Genomic DNA, 18,639 nt, shown 5'->3' on the forward strand with positions numbered 1-18,639 from the left:
ATAATTTGGTGACACCAAGGGACTGGTGTCCTGTAGGAGGAAAGAGAAGCAGAGGCCCAGTGTTCCAGGTGGCTGGTGCCCAGCAGGCTCGGAAGTGCTGTCTCAGTTTGCTTCACCTGGGCCACACAGTTACTTCACTTCTCTTTCTTGGCATAGGAGGAGTAAGAGGTGATGGGATGACCCAGCTTTGCCAGAGATGATGAGGAGGGACAGGGAAGACTCTACAGTGGCCAGATCCGAGTTTCTGTATCAAGGAGAGACTTGGGGGCTGGGGGCTGGGATGGTGCTCTGAATGCTGAGAAACTTTAGCCAATGAATTGTGTGTGGGCCTCCTGCTGGGGAGAGCTCAGACCTGTGACTCAGACTCCCCCTCTTCAGTTACTCAGAACTGCTGCCGTGTTAGTCAACGATGTGAAACATCCAGTGTTCATTACTGTGCGGCAGCTGTGGGAAACCCAGGCTGTTTAGTATCTGTACATCTGCTTTGAGGGGGGACCAAGTCTTAGCACCCAACAGATGCCGCGACATAGTCTGAGTAAGTTGCTTTCTTCTCTGTTCTCCACACAGGGGCCTGATGGCGCTGTCCACAGTGGGCCTCCTTGTTGGCTCCCTTCTGCAAGCTGCCCTCACTCTGAACCCTGAGGACCCCAATGTGTGTAGCCACTGGGAGAGGTAAGGGGGTGTTTCCTGGAGGGCTCACTCTGGGTGTGGCACTACAGAGAAACACCAGAGTCAGGAGAGGCAGCGGGTGGCTGTGGAAGGCCTGATGTCCAACACGGAGGTGAGACAGGGCAGTGCAGCTCAAACTGAAGGACAGGGTAAAGCAATGTGGATTTCTGGAACCCAGGACCATAAAACGATGAGGTGATGTCATGTTAACAGCAGGTGACAACATCCCGCTGAGCTGTCCCGCCCCTTCCTCCTTTGTGTCCCCACCCTGTACTAGAAGAGACTGTTCTCCTTGCTATGACAAATCTCTGACAAGTAGGACTTGAGAAAGGCAGGGATATTCTGACTCCCAGATTGAGGGTCCGGTGCACCACGCAGGGAAAGCGCGGCTGCCGGAGTGTGAGGCAGCGGCTCACATGCAGGAAGCAGAGAGGTAAACGTGTGTGCTCACCTCCCCTTCTCCATTCTATTCGGTCCAGGACCCCGGACCATGGAATGAAGTCGCCCACCTTTAGGCAGACTCTTCCAACCTCAGTCAACCCCGTCTGGAAATCCCCTACAGACGGAGGTTTACCTTCTAGGTGGCTCCCAGTCAAGTTGACCATCAGTATCAGCTATCACACAGCCATTTATAGATGAGGGAGTAGAGACCTGCGGGGTTCTATCCCTGTCTACAGCCAGAGTGGCGGCAAGAGTGAGGAGGGATGGATTGTGGTCCCTGATGTCTTATCTGGGACTCTGGGATGTCTGCCATAGTCTCCTAGGACTGGCAGCAGTGGCACAGTAGAGCAGTGGTCAGGGCCTGCCGTGGGGTGATGGGGAGGCCTCTTCTGCTTTTGGTCAGATCAGGGCAGGAGGCTAGCTCAGACAGGGAGGGCGGTGTGGCCACAGCAGAGGAGCCTGGCGCATGTAGGCTGCCGCAGCGAGTCCTAGAGTCTAGGCTAGGTCCCTGCAGATGGTCTGACTTTGAAGCACAAGGTTAGAGTATTGATTTTGGTGAGCAGAAAGACAGTGACCAGAGACCCAATCAGGAAAAACCGAATTAAACCCTGGAATTGATTGGCTATGCTGACCAGGATGACTCTGCCACTTATACACTAATAAATCAAATGAGTAAAATTAAGACGGAGACCCGGTGGGGGAAATGGATGGCGGAGGAGGGAGAACACGGTGGGGCCCGTGAGGTTGGATGGCCAGCCGCTGGGCAGAGAGGAACATCTCATCGAGGCAAGACCGTGCACTGGGGTAGCCTAGACACTTGCAGGCCAAGAGGCCTGGCTGGTGTAGAGAGACCATGCCTGCTCCGGTGTGGTGTCTGGCGACTGCATGTCCTCTGCAGAGTTGGGATGATATCAAGGCTGGAGCACAGGGTATTTCTGTGCTGCCCTGGCAAGAACGTAGAAGTCTGTGAAGACTTCAGGGTGTCCCAGGCTGGATTTTCCTACCTGCCAGCTCTGCTCCTTGGGGGAGTCTCTGGATGACTGTGAGCCCTCAGCCAGCTCTGTCCAGCAAGGAAAAAAACATCCCCACCTCGCAGGCTCGTGGGGGGAGCACAGGAGCCAGCTTCATGAAAGTGCTTTGCAGTCGTCTTCGTATTGGCAACTCTGGCTCAGGACGGGGTCATTATCACCTCGGGTGCGCAGTAGACTAGTAGGGATGCCTGAGTGCAGGCGTTGAAGCCCAGTCCAGAGACTCAGATTCAGTGTTCCGTCTTTCTTACTTTCCCTTTTCCTGGTTGGTGAATCTAAGCCTCTGTTTCCCAGTGTTCTGGGAGCCTCACTGATAGATAGAACTCCTCGTTAGCCTCTGAGTGGAGACCCCTTCCCCAGGTAAGCCTGTCCATCATCCACCCAGGTTCCAGGGTTCCCGCTGCCTCTCTGGTCACCTGTGTCTTCTTCCAAGGCCGCAGTCTAGGGTTCTCTCTCTCTTACAGAGAGCTATCCCTTATGACAGGACCCATAACGAATCTCTCCAAACTTGAAAGAACCTCTGCTTGTCTTGCCTGCCCAGCGTGAACAAGGCTGGGATGTGAAAATGTTAAGGGTGAGCTGACTCTGACGGCCACAGCTCTTGGCTCAGGTCACAGCCTGCATGAGAAAACAGGGAACCACCCAGCAGTGAAACCAAGTTTTCCCCCTCTAGCCCTGGGAAGGAGGCATCTAGGATACCTGTGTCCAGCAGGGTGCTTTCTCTTTCTCAGATCTAGCCAAGCTCTCCTGATACTGTGCTTAGATGTATCTACCCTACCCCACTCCAGAAACACACCCTGGTCCTCAGAGAGTACCTGGGAGTACTTTCCCAGCTGGATTAGGACCTCTGGAGGGCTCTTTGTTAATTATGTCCCTCTACCACAAAAACCAGGGTAATGCCCCCGCCCCCACCCCCAAGTTGGTAAAGCCTGGTGCTAGAAGATGGATTAGCCCCTCATTAGCATGTTGGCAAGTGAGCAGTGTTAAACTACCCAGCCGTGAAAGCAGTACACACACTGCAGGTTGGAGACTTGGCGCTGGTACAAGGCCCTCTTGCTGGACTTGCTCAGCCCTGGGGATCCTACAAGGCTAAGTCCAACCCCATTATGTCAACAGCCCCTACCTTGGGGGCTGGTTCCTTTGCCTCAGTCAGCACTGGAATGGCAAGCTGAACCCCTAAGTGTTCAACAAAGGTGGGGTGTCCATTTTGTAACAGGACTTGTGCCTTGGCCCCCAACAAGGTAAGGAGGAAGAATCATTCCCTGCCCAGCACAGGAGGAAACCATTGCCTGTCATACTGATGAGGGCTAGCATGTATTGAGTACTTGCTGTGTATCCAGTAAGCATGTTGAGTGTTTTCTTTTCCACCCACCCTGAGAGGTGTACACTCCTGTCCCTGTCCTTCAGTTCTCACAGTAATCTAGGAAGTTCCTTATATTTGTCATAGATTTTCAAATGAGGACATGGAGGCTTATGGGAGTTCAATGACATGTTTAAGGACATGCTAGTGAGTGACAGGCTCCACACAGGCCTCCAGGCCCAGGCTCGGACTCATTCATTCACCTTCCAAGAGACAGCCTTGCAAACGGCAGCACCGTGCTGTGGAATTTTAGGAGGCCTGTGGGAAACAGGGGTGCATGCTGATCTGCCTGTTTCCTAAGGCCTGATAGTGACCAGGGGTGTGGACCATGTCCGCATGTACTTATATGTCTGGGACATATCTCCCAAGTACCTACATCCAGAGACATCTTCACCATCCTCAGCGTCAGAACTCCCCTCTTGCCTGGGTCTGAGCACTGCTGACCATTCCTGGCTTGCTTGCAGGACTCCAGACCTCTTGCCTTGAAGGTGTCAGGGAGCAGACTGTGGCCCCACTGCACCCAGCCCTCTTGCAAATGAAGCAACAGTTACCTCAGGCAAAACAGATGGGCTTTTACAGCCTGGGCCTGGCCATCTGGCCCAGGTCAGTGAGCCTTCTGGGGAAAACATGGAATACCAGTCTACATGACAATTAATTCCTGACACGCTCTCCAGCCTGCCCAGGAGGTGTGTGCCATGCATCAGCAGCCAGGAGTCAGTAGTGCCACTTCATGTCACCTCGCCAGGGTGGCAAAGGAAAAGTCTGCTTTGGTGACGCCCAGAACAGGTTTCCTCTGGCTTCCACCTCCTGGTCTAGGTTACAGCTAATAGGCAGGATGACAAGGACTGCTTCCGTTGGAAGGTCTGGAGACACACGCTCTGTGGATCCCCAGCTATGCTAGAGATGCAATAGACTAGAAGGTCGCTGGAAGAGCTAGGGGACGCTACTTAGACTGTGTGATGCTGTTTCCCGATCTTCAAAGTGAGATTCATTCTACTACCTGCTTCGTAAGAGTGACTGGGAAGAATCTCTCAGTCAAGCTTGGCCTAGAAAGCATGAGGACCCAAGTTGGAGCTCCCAGAACCCACATTAGACAAATAAGCTGGACATGGTGATGGGTTCTTAGAGTCCCAGTGCTGGGGAGACAGAGACAAGTGGATCCCCGGGTCTCACTGTGGCCACCCTAGTCTATTCTGCAAGTTCCCAGCCAGTAAGAATCTTTGTCTCATAGAGCAAGATGGCAGGCATCTGAGGGACAACAGCCAAGGTTGTCCTCAGGCTTCCACACACATGCACACACACAAGTACGCTTGAATACACATGTACTCCTATACACCAACACACACAGAAGAATGGAATTAAAGGGCTTATTATAGGGCACTCAGTATTAGCGGCTGCTGATACTGGGACAGCTGGGCAAGCTGCCTCTCCCAGCCTCAGTTTCTTCATGTATGTAATGGGCCACTTATTCAGATTAGAGAACATCCCCCATACCCACTCATTAAAGACCATAAGGATCCAAACAAACATATCATTATTATTTAGAGAGAGGGTCTTGTGTGTCATCCGGGATGCCCTTGAGCTCCTGGGCTCAATAAATCCCCTAGCCTCTATGCCTGAGGCTATAAGGCACATACCAACATACCTGGATAATATAAAATATTTTTGACTTGTTGAATCTGCCTTTCCAAACTATACAGAATAAACCTAAACCTTCCTCTACTTACTATCTGATAAGTGAAGTAGAATTTAAGAAAATGACTTGGGTCAAAAGTTAGTAAGGTTATGGTCTAGTTTTTTCTCTTATTGTAGTAATAAAATATCCAGACAAAAGCAAGTATGGGAGCAAAGGTTTATGGTGGCTCACAGCCACCATGGTGGTGAAGTCACAGCAGAAGTCGATCACATGGTATCTGCAGTCAGGAAGCAGAGGGCAATGACCACATGCTGCTGCTCAGCTCACTCTTTCCTTTCTATTCTAGTTCAGGATCCCAGCCCAGGGGATGGTTCCACCCACAGTGGACCACACTTCTCCCCTCAGTTAACTTGATCTGTGTGACCTGTGTGTGTGCTCAGAGGCACATCCTCCAGCTAATGTATAGATTCTGTCAAGTTGACAACACTAACCGGCACAGATGTGGCCTAGGGTCACAGCTGAGATCCAGGGCAGGAGTCCGGGAGCTGGGAAGGGAGGTCAGAGCTGGCTCCTGGTCCTGGGACTGTGGGCTGGGCAAGTCTGAGCAGGGAGGTGTGTCCTGGCATGGGCTTGGCCTTTGCTGACCACGGCTTCCATCTCTTGTCTGGCCCTCAGCTATGCTGTGACTGTGCAGGAGTCTTATGCACACCCCTTTGATCAGATCTACTACACACGATGCGCAGATATCCTCAACTGGTTCAAGTGTACCCGGCACCGGTAAGCACTCCCCAGAGGACAGCATGGGGTGGAGATGTCTGACTCTCTAGTTTGTTATTGAGAGACCATGAGGTGGGTGGGTGTGCACTGTCCATACTGCATTCCTGGGACTCTCTAAAGCTGGTGGTCTGAGACACTGTTAGCAGCTTTCTTTCTGACTAGAAGTGATGGACTTCATAACCTGTGGGCAGGGAACCCTTAACCATCAACATGAAAAGTTAGCAGATGAGCACCCTAACTTCCTCATCAAGAGGAGAGGGCAAAACTCTGAGGCATTTCTGGTCTGTACCCCATCGATCCTAGGACAGAGCCCCTGTTGTATACGGTAGTCCCCACTTAGTAACACACCCTGGACTGGCTGCTTGGTGTTCCCTCTGACCTCTCTGAGTTTTGTCAGAGTTGCCTGCCTGTGGTCCTAGCCAGAGGCAGAGGTGGCAGTTGGCACTGGTCTTGCCCTGAACCCTGATATTCTTGAGGCAACACCGAGTTTGTTCCGAAGTGTGGCTCCATTGTCTCAGGAAGCTACACAGCCTTCCATTACCCCGGGGCTGGGTGAATGAACGGCTGCTTATTAGAATAGGCTCTGTTCCTGGAACGTGAATGATTTTGCTAAATTATTGAGTCTCCGTGGAGCTTTCCTGATGACCCAGAGTGTGCATGCTGACAGCGGCACCATCAGTCTGCAGGGGATAGTAGCCTGGCCCAGCATCTTCCCCAGAGCAGCCTGGCCCTGGGCCCCACCTCTCCTGATTCCTACACTGGGAGCCTGCAAGGCTAGGGGAGTCCGCAGCAGCGGTGGCCTCTCTCCTGTGAGGTGTCGGTGGTGCAGGGTTTAACTCCCCAATGGGAGGCTTGGGACTCATCTCACATGGCAGGGAGAATGGTCCAGTGACTTCTGTGTCAACTCAGAATGGAGATCATTCTTTATCTCACACACATACACACACACACACACATACCCCTTCTAGGTCAGGCCAGGGACTGCCTTCCTGTGTGTGTGTGTGTGTGGGGGGGAGGAGATGTAGTTTTCTGCAAGGCCAGCTTACCCATTACGGGCTTTTGACAAAGTAGAATGACCTTAGCTTAATACATTCCCAAATATCACAGATTTCCCACGAGGCCCTCATTGTCGTCTGTTATGAGGTGAGAATTTTAAAGATTTGGGAGGGTTGTCCAGGCTGCCGCTGAAGGAATAGCCTTCCAGCCTGGCCCGGGCCTCTGTGTAAAGCAGACTGAAGGCACTTCGGTGCCGCCATTCTTCACAGAGGAGGAAACAAGGGCAGTCCCCTGGGTGTGGCGGGGACGTGGAAAGAGCCCTGCCTTCAAGGCCCTGGGTATTCCCTCTCCCCGTCTTTAATGGCCATTTCAAATCTGCTGCACTGAGTGTGACAGAGGGCTGCCCTTAGTAACGCCCCCCTTGTACACCTCCTGAGGACTCAGTCTGTACACAGCCCCTCCTGCCTTACTCCCTCAGAAATGCTCTGAAAAGCCAGAAAGCCACCAGAGAGAACTGGTACCAACATTAGGCGGGGCCTGGTGGTTTTGCGGGTTGAACTGGGTTTGAATCCTGCTTCTGGTGCTCTTGTCCTCAGGACAATGTATTTTTTTTATTAGCCTATACGAATTGTATAAGATAACAGGTCTTATTATGACATTTTCATATAGGAGTATAATATACCTTGATCACAGTCCCCCCACACCTCTCGTTTCCCTTTCTTGTCTGACCCTGACATTTATTAGCTGTGTGACCGCAAGCAAGTCATTAACCTCTCTGAGTATCAATTTCTCATCCATAAAACAATGGGTGGTGGGTGGGGGGGAAACATAAAATAAGAATGAAAGCTCTAAAAGACAAATGAAAGAAATGGAATTAATGGGTCATGATGATGGGGTGTGACGATGGTCCCTGACCCAGGAGGCTGCTGGGAGAATCTTGCCTATAAATCTCTGGCCCAGAACCAAGTCTCAAAAAATTGTGTCTCTGTAAGGATAGAACCCTCTCTGGCTCTCAGTGTCTCTCTGAGCAGCCTGGGGGCGGGGTTAGAGCTTCTGGGGGAACAGTACGCCCTCTGCAGGAGGCCTGAGGAAGTTCATGTGGGATGCCACAACCAGACCCAGGGAGTCCTCTTGCAGCCTCTCCTGCTTGCTAAAGGGATCAGGCCAACATCTTGGCACAGGATGATAGATGGAAGCTCTCAGGACTCCATGCCTGTCCAGGTCCCTAGGGTTTCCCTGGGTCCAGAGCCCAGTTTTTTTTTAAGGACTCTAGGGGAAGCCCCACCCCCGTGGCCCTCCACAATGTCACCCCAGCAGTTTTCTTGGCAGCCCTTGTATCTGGAAGAGATTGGGAAGTCAGCAGGTTCCTCCAGCACCATGTGGGTAATACATTCTGCACCACGGCAGCCCACATCCCACCATCGATTTTTCTTTATTGCGTTCTTTCATATTCGAAGCCGCCGTGCATTTTAAAGTAATTATTGAATGGCATCCTCGATAGAGCTTAACACAAATATCATTCTAAACGGGATAGATTGATTTTCAATCCTTTCAAGTGGCTCTTTCCCTCGTGCCTAGGATCAGCTATAAGACGGCGTATAGGCGTGGCCTCCGGACCATGTACCGGCGGAGGTCCCAATGCTGCCCTGGTTACTATGAGAATGGAGACTTCTGCATTCGTAAGTAAGGGGTCTGTGCGGAGGTGGGAGGGAGCCCCGGCCCACCCTGGGGCTTTGTAATTCCATGCATGGTACCCATGCTTAGAGGAGACTCTGGGCTTGGTGCAAAAAATTAGTGGGGTGTGGCCTCAGCTCAACCAACCTCCACTGTCACCAGGGCAGGCAGAGGCAGACAGTTCTAGGTCCTGATGGAGGTAGAAGAGAAGTGGATGCTTCTGGAACGGACCCTGTGAAGGAGCAAGAGGAGGGGATTCCAAGTGCCTGGCGCAGGGCTAACCTGTATCCATGCTTGAAAGAACTTTGCTGGAGGGATGGAGATGATGGGTGATAAGGTGGAAGCTTGGGCAGATAGAAGCAGAAGAGGAGGAAGGCAGGGGGACCATATGTCTGGATGGCTGGATCACAGCCCCTATGAGGTGGGTGGCCTGGGTAAGTCAGAACTTGAGGAGTGCCTACCAAAGGGGGATTCATGAAGAATGAGCATCACCCTTTCCTTGTTCAGTTATAGCCGCTCAGAGAACAGGTGTTCACCAGAAAACAAGGGTCAAGTAGCTGATGGCCATAGGTGAGGGACACCCAGGAGTGAGGGCTCTGGCCCAGCTCACTGGCCATGTGACTCTGGGCAAGCTGCTTCAGCTTTCTGGGCTGATGACTTATGGGGATCTCTCAGAGTCACATCTGACCAGTGGGATGGGACATGAAGGACCTCCAGGAGGATGTTTGGATGTTCTCCTAACTGCAGGGTGTCATGAAAGCTGGGAAGTCCCCTTAAAATGACTAGTAGGGAGCCCACTCATAAAGTTCCTGCCCTCTACTCAGAGGGTGATGAACCTTGCTAGTATTCTTCTGTGCCAGAAAGAACTCGGACAGTGAGTTCGCGGGATGACATGATGGTTCTCCTCCTGGGCTTACATCACCTCTCATGTTAGAGAAACTCAATTCTAATCGCCTTCTGGGATGAGTGAAAGATACTCCAAGTCAGCTCAACAGTGATGGTACTTCAGGAAAAATACAAAGAAAGGCACACTGACCAGATCCCTGAGGCTTTTCTAGTTACAGGGCTGAGTACCAAGTGAGGATGAGGCCTGGGCCGGCACCTCATCTTGGATGGAGGTTGCCCTGGGGTATGCTGGTAGAAGTGAGATCAACACTGAAGACAGAGGAGAGCCAGCCAGGCAGGACGAGGGATCAGCAAGCCTGAACAGGGCGATAGGTCCGCAATGCTGTCGAGCGGGCCTGGGTTTGAATCTTGCTCTGCCATTTCTGGCTTCTTCCTTTGTTGCCATGGAGTCCAGCAGCCCAGATGTGCTGGGCACTTTTCTAACCGTGTCTCATTCATTGTCAAACCACAGCCCTGCGGGGACAGGTGCCATTGCTTCTTTCATCTTGCAGATAGGGAAACTGAGTCACAGAGGACATAAGTAATTTGGTCGAGATCATACAGCCAAGAAGTGGCAGGACTTGGTCTTGAGTCGAGGCTGTCTGGCTCCAGGGGCTGTGCTCTCAAACAGGTTAGACAGACCTCTCTCCCTGCTTCACGAACCCATGTGAGATTTTACTTCTCTTAACTTCAGTTTTCAAACCTGTAAAATGGGGCCAGCATCAGCTGCATCACTAGACACAGAGGGGGCCTTTGCAAACTTTGGTCCCCTTCTCTGTGGCCTGGGCTCTTCCTGTTTTGTTTTTTCAGTCATGGCTTTGACTTTAAATTGCTCAAGGGGTTCATAAGCATTTCTCTGGGAATCCACACTGTGCACATAGTCAGGGTTCTCTAGATGGGGTTGCCCGAGTAGTCTGACGATGGCCATCTCACACCAGAGAGATTGAGAACCCAGTAGGTGCTCCATCCACGAGGGTGCTTGTCTCAGCAGTCCCAATCCGGTGCTGAAGGCCTGGAGGATTCCTGGAGAGCTGCTCTCTAGTCCATGTTGGAAGCCCGCGGAAGCTGGTCCTGTCAGAAAGGAGTCAGCAGTAGCCGTAACAGGGGAAGTGAACTCACCAGAAGGAGTGAGAGCCAACAAAACTTTCCTTCTCTCTCTCTCTCTCTCTCTCTCTCTCTCTCTCTCTCTCTCTCTCTCTCTCTCTCTCTCTCTCTCTCTCTCTCTCTGTGTGTGTGTGTGTGTGTGTGTGTGTGTCCATCCACCCGTGTCCAGGTTGCCTCTTTCTAGAAGAGCCTAAGTCATACTTGGTTAGGCCTTCCCTAAATGACCTCATTACCTCTGTAAGACCCTGTCTCCTCATAAGGCCATGCCTGAGGGACTGAGGGTCAAGACACGAATGTTGAAGGGACACGGTGAAGCTCACAGCTCTGCCCGCAGCCCTGTCTTCCTGCTCATGGGGACGGAGGACTGGGGTGGTGGCAGCCCTGCACAGGCTCCATCCTGTCTAAGAGGGAGGGCAGCCTCCAGGCTGGGGGAGGCTGTGAGAGGGAGACCCGGCAGTGGTGTGGTAGAGGACTGCACCCAGACCTGACAAGCGCCCTGAGCGGGAAAGGGAATATTACTCTCCCTCGGCAAACCTCCCTGGAGCCTTGATTCTCACAGGCAGAAGGATGGTGGTCCGGGAGAGAAAGCTCTGATGGATTCTGCCACTTGTTTGCTGTGCAATCCTGGTCAAGTCCCTTGGCCTCTCTGAGCCTCCTGTGCATGAGGAAGAGAGGACATAGTGACTGAGTGTGCAGGAGAGCAGAAAGTGCAGTACAGATCTAGGGGGAACAGTTTCCCCGCTTTGTTCCATCTCCTCTGCCCTGAGCAGCCATCCTTGTCTGGAGCATTGCACAGAGCTGCACAGGTCACACCCTGTCCTTTCTCGTGCTTTGCAGACACAGCTGAGTGCCCCCTTGATTGCCAAGTATCAAAGATTTTCCAAAGATCACAGGGCACAAGTGTCTTTCTTCCTCTACTTGAAACAGTCTTGGTGTCGCTGTCTGTGTGGAGCTGCTTTTATGTCTCTTCAGAGCAGACTGTCACCTACATGGGGGTTTGAGGCATTGGGAGGAAGCTCTGCTCTTTAATACTGGCTGAGTGTCAGACTGGATGGGCTGGGTGATGCTGCAGTAACATAAAGTCCCGGAGACTTCAGACAGCAACGTTTGGTTTCTTGTTCGTGTCTGATGTCTCCCTAGGCTCTCTGAGGCTGGCTCCTTGCCAGCATCAAGCCAGAACCTTGGCTGGTGGTACAGCCACTCACTGGAATGTTGAGGGATTCCAGGGCGCAGGGAAGTGGGCTCTGGCTGGTCTTGAAGGTGGAGAGCCAGGGACATTTACTGAGCATCCCCAAAGCTTCTCGGAGTCCCACAGGATGCCCCAGTCTCACAGTCCATTTCATCTAACAGTATTGTTGAAGTATCTGCTAGCTTAGAACGGCCTCTGTGTGCTCTACCTCTGAGGTGGGCAGCTTGCTGGTGACTCATCAGCATTACCTGGAAGCCTTGTTTCCTAGCAGACTGAATACTTGAACCTCTGACAAGCTCCCTGCTGCTTCTGCTGCTACAGCTACTCTTGGAAACCTCCCGTGGAGAACCCCTGGGCGCCATTCTGAGAAGGGGTGGGTTCTCCATGCTCCTGCCCCAGCACCTACACCTTCAGTGTGGGTTGCCAAGAGGCCCAGCAGGTGTCTCTCAGATGCCTCTCTTTGGCAACAGGCCTTCTCCCAAAAAGCAGGAGGGAAAAAGCCGGGGCCACAGGAGTGGCCCAGTCGGCCACTGCTGGCCCAGTCCCCTGGCCTCCCATTTCCCCTGCCTCAATTTTCTTTCAGGGGGAGCTAACTCCCTTAAATATCCAGGCGTGCACAGAGGGAATGTGTGTTAGGGGGACTAAGATTGTGATCCGGTGAACGTTTTGCCCTAGAATTGTGACTTGGGTACTGTCGCTTTATTACTGTGCTGCTAGCCCTTGTTGGTCGTTGGTGCTAAGGACTGAACCCAGTGTATGCCGGGTAAGGGCTCTACCACTGAGCAGCACCTGTACTGTGGGTGTGTCGTGCAATCAATGATCACATACGTGTAGCACATAATGTTCTCCAAGCACCTTGCTTGTCATGTGGTGTCTCATTCTCTTTCCAGGTTCTATCTCCTTTTTCCTGGAGGATCTGAGTATAGGATGCAGGTGGCACCAACCATACCCATCCCTGTAGTGCAGGAGGGGGGCGGGGTTGAACCCAGGTCCTCCCACCTGCTCATTGAGCTCTCTACCCATGTGGTATATTCTCAGACTTCTCCAAGGATCTTTAGTAGTTCTTTCTGGGAGCGCACAAGCATGCGCATGGTTTGTGTGTGTGTGTGTGTGTGTGTGTGTGTGTGTGTGTGTGTGTGTGTGTCTGTCTGTCTGTCTGTCTTTCTGTCTTAGTTTTTTTCTTCTGGAAACCTGAGTCTACCCTCACTTGGGTGGTGGCATAGCAGTTGTGATACTTGAGTTCCAGACCAAGGATTATGGTTCACTGCCTTCTGGATTTATCATTGTAAGGCTCTGAAATGAGGATGTGTCTGTGTTTGGGGCTATTTTTTTTTTTAAAATAATTATTTCATTTTGTCATTGTACACAAGTGCATGTGCCCTTGGAGACCAGGAGAGGGCAGAAAATCCCCTGGAGCTACAGAGACAGGTGGTGGTGATCTACCCAACATGGTGATGGGAATGAACTCATGTTCTTTGAAAAAGTGGTATGTTCTGAGCCATCTCTCCAGTCCTGGAGTTATTTTTATTTGTACCCTTTACTTCTCAGAGGCACACATCTTCAGGGTAAGGATCCATGCCCTTCAGCAGTCTGGAATGTTCTCAACCATGGCTCCTCATCAGTCTCCTTCCTCCATCCCCTCATCCCTCCCGTTAGAGTGCCAGTGTGGCAGGCCCTTTCACCCCACCCTCTCTGTCTCCTAAATCTTCATTTTTCACCCCTTATCTCTAGTGTCTTGTCTTGAGTGAGCGCCTCCGATCCATTTTTAGATCCTGCAGCTCTGCTAATGAACCTGTCTGCTGAGGTCTGAATTCCAGTCGCTCACGGTTCATTTCTAGGGGTTTATCGGAGCTGTTTCAGAAACACATGCTCCTTTTTCAACAGCGTCTCACTCCATGACCAGTTCTGTTCCTGCTTTTAGTATTTTAAACATAGTTCTTTTATAGCTTTTTCTAGATACTTCTGTCTTGAGCTTTTCATTATATTAGCTCAGATCTTTGGAACAACCATTCTCCTGTTTGTGATACCTGCTGAGCGGCCAAGATAGCGGAATGACTTCTCTTAATGGGTATCACTTTTTAGTTTTCAAGTGTGTGTGCGCTCACACACATGTGCATGTACATATTTTGAGTATATGCGGATGTGCATGTGTGTACATATGAGGTGAAAGTGGAGATCAGAGGTCAGTGTTGGGTGTCTTTTTCAACTATTCTCCACCTTATTTTTTGAGACAGAGTCTCTCACTGAGCCTGGAGCTCACCCATTTGGCTAGTGACCACGGCCAGTGGACTCCTCCTGTCTGCCTCCCCCGGGGAGGCTTGCGGGTATGCATGCTGTGCCTGACTTTTACGTGGGTGCTGGAGATCTGAACTCAAGCACTCACGCTTGTGTAGCAAGCATGTCAGCAACGGAGCCATCTCCTCCTCCTTGGCTCTCTGTTAGCCCTCTCTCCCCCTTGTCCTGGGTTGTGCAGGGGCCCTATCCATATCCATTGCTTTTGTATTTTCTCAAGAACGCACTAATGGTTTTACTGTCCTGAGCCCACCCTCTGGCTGATGCCTTGGACTAGGATTCCTATGTATATTGAAGGTGTGGGTTGCTGGGATTGTTTTGTGTGTGTGTGTGTGTGTGTGTGTGTGTGTGTGTGTGTGTGTGTGTGTTTCTTGTTTTTTTTCCCCTTCTGTTTAATTGGTGTGAAATTCATGTAACAGGAAATCCATCATTTCAAAGCACACGGTTTGGTGGTGTTTGACACAGTGTGGTACAGATACCATCCCTGGCTAGTCCCAGTCATTTGTTAGCCCTCCTGAAAGAGACTGCCCTCCAGGAAGCAGTTGCTCCCAGCCCCTCCCCTGGCTCTTTTGCGTGGAAGACTCCACCCCCTTCAAGCCCAGGCCAGATTGCCTTGTTTTATCCCCAGGTTGGTAAGCAGTATGTCCAAGCTTCCCTGAGTGGAGCTGGCAGCTCCTGATGCCAGCCCTGCCCCGTGTGGGCGTTAAATCCTTGGCTCCCAGCATCTGCTGGAGTCTAGGAGGTGGGTTGATGGCTGAGTCTGATGGTCCCTGGACTGACTTGGTGCCAATTCCCGACCTGACGCTTTTCCTATAAAGTCCTCCTTGCTCCCACACTTGGAATTTCCCTTTCTCTCAGAGCTCAGCTTTGTGTCAATAAATGTTTTACTGTATTTTGGGGAGACTTTAGTAGCATGATGGGCCACCATCAGTCCTTGCCCCCTGCCACTTGGGACTAGGTCTGTTTTTATCATGAGTGGGGAAGTAGGGGCCTTGTACAGGCCACGTGATATTTAATTTAGTACTGTCTTGGACCAGTCACCAACTTGCAGCAGTAATAATGACCAGTTGCTCACATATAGTCTAGTCTGTGCCAGACTGCAGAAGCAAGCTGCATCATTGTCCTCCAGAAGATGAACTGGAGGTTCACAGAGGCTATGTGGCATGCGTAAGTGGGTCACATAGGAGATCAGGTAGCTGCAGAATTAAATCCTGTCTTTTCCCTTTTGGATGGGTTTTCTCTGGTCAGAAAGGTTGGATGGATAGAAGAGAGACGTGGGGTTGATTGGGAGGGCAGAGAAGGAGGTAACGAAGAGGGGGCCTAAGTCACACTGGGGTGATCTTTTAAAATGTGTCTGAAGGCTGGGCAGATGACTCAGGGGGTAAGAGGACTGCTGGGCAAGCATGAGGACCTGAGTTCAAATCCCCAGCATCCACCTAAAAACCCAGGGATTATTGTCCCTGTCTGTGTCCCCAGTGCTGGGGAGATGGTGAGAACAAAACAATTGTTGAGGTTTGCTGGCCACCAGCCTAGCCCCAGATTCTGAGAGACTGAATTTATGCAAGAAGAAAAGAAACAAGTTGGAGAGCCGTAGAGCCAGACCCCCCAACAGCCTCCTCTGGCCTCTGGATGTACACCTGCACACATATATACCTGCATACATACACATTACATATATGTATCACTGCAGCCACATAAATAAATACATACAAATAAAACTTTAGAATTTTGTCGAGGTGGGTCCCAGTAGACACCAGGGTAGGATAGCAGAGCTGGAGGAGTCAGGTGTATGTGCATCAGCAGAGTTTTAGGGGCCTGCCTGAAACTCAGTCTTGCCATGGACTGCTGGGTGAAGCTCTGCCTGCTGTCTCTGGTTCCTTGGGGACTCGTGCCTGCTGATGTCACCCTCTTTGGTCACCAACACCTGGTGCTGAGCTTTGCTGCCTAGGGCCACATCCATCCATCTCCCCATGTGTCCATCTGTCTGGTTGTCACATTCTTTTACGTCTTGCAGGCACTGCTGCATCCTGGGGACATGGGGTACTGGGAGAGATGCCTTCACAGTATGGGGAGCACAGTTTCAGTAGACAGGCCAGGATGTCACCAGGCTGATGGTAGGGAAGGAGGCTTCCCATCCCTGCTGAGTGATCTGAGGTGGGAACCAACCGTGATGGTTCTCAGCCTGTGAACTGTGTAAGGAGGAGCAGAAAGCTGAGTGGCTGGGTCCCTGGAGGCATTTCACGTTACCAAACACCTAAGAACCGATGCGTAGACCTGGTGGTCAGCTCATCTAAAGATACATCAAAACTACCCAAGATGCGTTTTTGAATCCTTGCTCGTGCTGGTCAGGTTTTAGTAAATTGCTGAGCGAGTAAACTCATGTGTGGTACTTACAGTGCCCACTGGTCACTCCGGATTCCCCTTGTGTGAACATTCTGTGAGATGCCACTCTGGGCATTAACTGTCTGGAAGCCATGAGGCAGTGGGTATCATGAGCTCTTTATTTACCTTGCCTGTCTTCTGGCCCCACAATCTCTGGGTCCCTCTGTCACTCTTATCCCAGTGTCTCTGATGCTGTCCTGTCTGTCTGTCTCTGTCTGTCTGTCTGTCTGTCTGTCTGTCAGTCTGTCTGCCTGCCTATCTAGCTCAGGAGCGAGTTCCCAAGCATAGGGATCGAGTCTTCTGCATGGCTTGTCACCAGGACTGAGTATCTGGTGCTGGCAAGTGTTGAATGAGTGCATCATGAAACAGACCACTCCAAAAGCCGAGGCTATCTTAGGGAGAGACAGCTAGAACCCAGGAAGGAAGGGAGGCCCAAGTAACCCAGACCTCTTGGAAAAGACCATTTGACAGCAGTCTGAAGAAAGATCAGAGCTGAGCAGTGGTTTAGGCAATGTGAGAGCTGTGTGTCTGGATCTCACCGAGGGACCCTGCTCCACTTGCACACAGGAGGCCTTGGTACTCCTGTTCCCCTGCCCTGTGGGCTCTTCCAGGAGAGTCTTGGAGACACACATGCCTCTCTCTCTTGCTTGGCCTGGTCTGCTCTCCTGCTGCAGAGGCTTCCTGTCTGGAATAGGCACCCCTCCTGACATCATTCTCTGCCCCTCGGCTGTTTCTATTTTCTCAACAGCGGTACTACTTGACTTGGAATATATATGTGTGTATTTCATTTCCTGTCTTAGACTCAGTAGGGATGGGAGCTTTGATTTGTCACAGCTAATACGCCTACCCCTAACATGGGGCCTGTGAGAAAAGAGATGACCAATACTCGGTGAATGAGTGAACGGGTGACCTGTAAGCTTCCGTGGGCAGGAACATGGTTTAAAGTATCTCCTTGGGGCCGGTGGTATAGCTGGGTTGCTGGAATGCTTGCCTAGTGTGCATGAAGCTCTGAGTTGGAACCTAAGAAACAGATAAACTGGGTGTGATGACACAGGCCTGTAGTGGAGGCAGGGGGATCAGAAGCTCAAGATCATCTTCAGCTATATAACATGTGTGAGGCTAGCCTGGGATACATGAGATCCTGTCACAGAAACAAACAACAAATCCCCAAACTTTGCAGAAGTCTCATAGTCACCGTGCCAGACATGAGCAGCTCCCAGCAGCCTGAGTATCCACCCACGGCCCGCTCATTCTTGCCTGGCCTTCTCCTTTGGTTTCTGACATCCTTCTACAAACCCCTAGGGCTGCCCACCAAATGCAGAGCAGAGTCCTCCACTCGGAAGCCTGCGCCCTATATCACACTTCCTCAGGGTCCCACTGTCCACTGCAGTCCCCTTAGGCCACCCAGATGCCTGAACCACCCACGGTCTGTTGTTCTCTGCCTCCCCAGGCTGGTCACTAGGAAGATGGAAAGAGGGAACTCCCTATGCCGGCTAGCTGGCTAAGTGTCCCCCCCCCCCGGGGGGGGGGCTCAGGAGAGTGGCCATTGCCAGAGTTTTGCAGTGGATGGACACGTTGGTCCCTAAATCTCCTCTAATGCTTGCTCTTTGATTAAGGGAGGCTGAGTGGCTTCCGGGAGGGTTGACAATGACAGCTCAGAGCCTCCCCCTGCCTCCTGATGGCCACTTCAGTGTCTTTGAAGACCTGCCTCTGAAGGACCTTGATCCGCTGCATCATGGGAATGTGAGAGGACTGGCCGGAGGAGCCAGGCACCCTCCAACCACGCTCGCGCGCTGACACCCTAGGAGAGCCTGAGAGGGAGGTCCCTTGTTGCAGCCCGCATGCCACTGTGCCCACTTTATCTGTACCTGGGACTGAGAGTGAGAATGTGTAACCTGGCAGTCTTCTCATTAAGAGGGAAGAGAGTCTAGGAAGTGCCCTGGAGTGCAGGGTGGGTAACTCCCTAACAGCTGGATTCTGAGGAGAGGACAGGGGAAGCAACTGCTTTTGATCAGAGTGAAGATTTTATTTTATTTTACGTGTGTGGGTGTTTGCCTGCATGTATGTCTGTGCACCATGTGTGTGCCTGGCACCTGTGGACACCGGGAGAAGAAATCAGGCCACCGGGACTGAAGTTACAGACTGTTGTGGGTCTCCACGTATGTGCTGGGAACTGAACCAGGATCCTCTGAAAGTACAGTAAAGT

At 51.6% G+C, this 18,639-nt stretch overlaps 1 protein-coding gene across 19 annotated transcripts in view; it reads left to right on the plus strand.

Annotated features, from left to right (window-relative positions):
• The first annotated feature begins 574 nt into the window (after positions 1-574).
• Megf11 (multiple EGF like domains 11) overlaps positions 575-18,639 on the plus strand; it is a 214,805-nt gene continuing 196,740 nt past the window's right edge. For 18 of the 19 annotated variants that reach the window (XM_059266952.1, XM_059266953.1, XM_059266957.1 and 15 more), the window contains exons 1-3: positions 575-672; positions 5,810-5,911; positions 8,486-8,586. In XM_059266952.1, the coding sequence (XP_059122935.1) occupies positions 575-672; positions 5,810-5,911; positions 8,486-8,586 (301 nt within the window). Of the gene's footprint in view, positions 673-5,809; positions 5,912-8,485; positions 8,587-18,639 lie in introns of those variants that run through there. The other variant, XM_059266965.1, reaches the window with a different exon arrangement.

The sequence above is a fragment of the Peromyscus eremicus genome, chromosome 7 (genome assembly GCF_949786415.1).
Source record: "Peromyscus eremicus chromosome 7, PerEre_H2_v1, whole genome shotgun sequence".
NCBI classification, from domain to species: Eukaryota; Metazoa; Chordata; class Mammalia; order Rodentia; family Cricetidae; genus Peromyscus; species Peromyscus eremicus.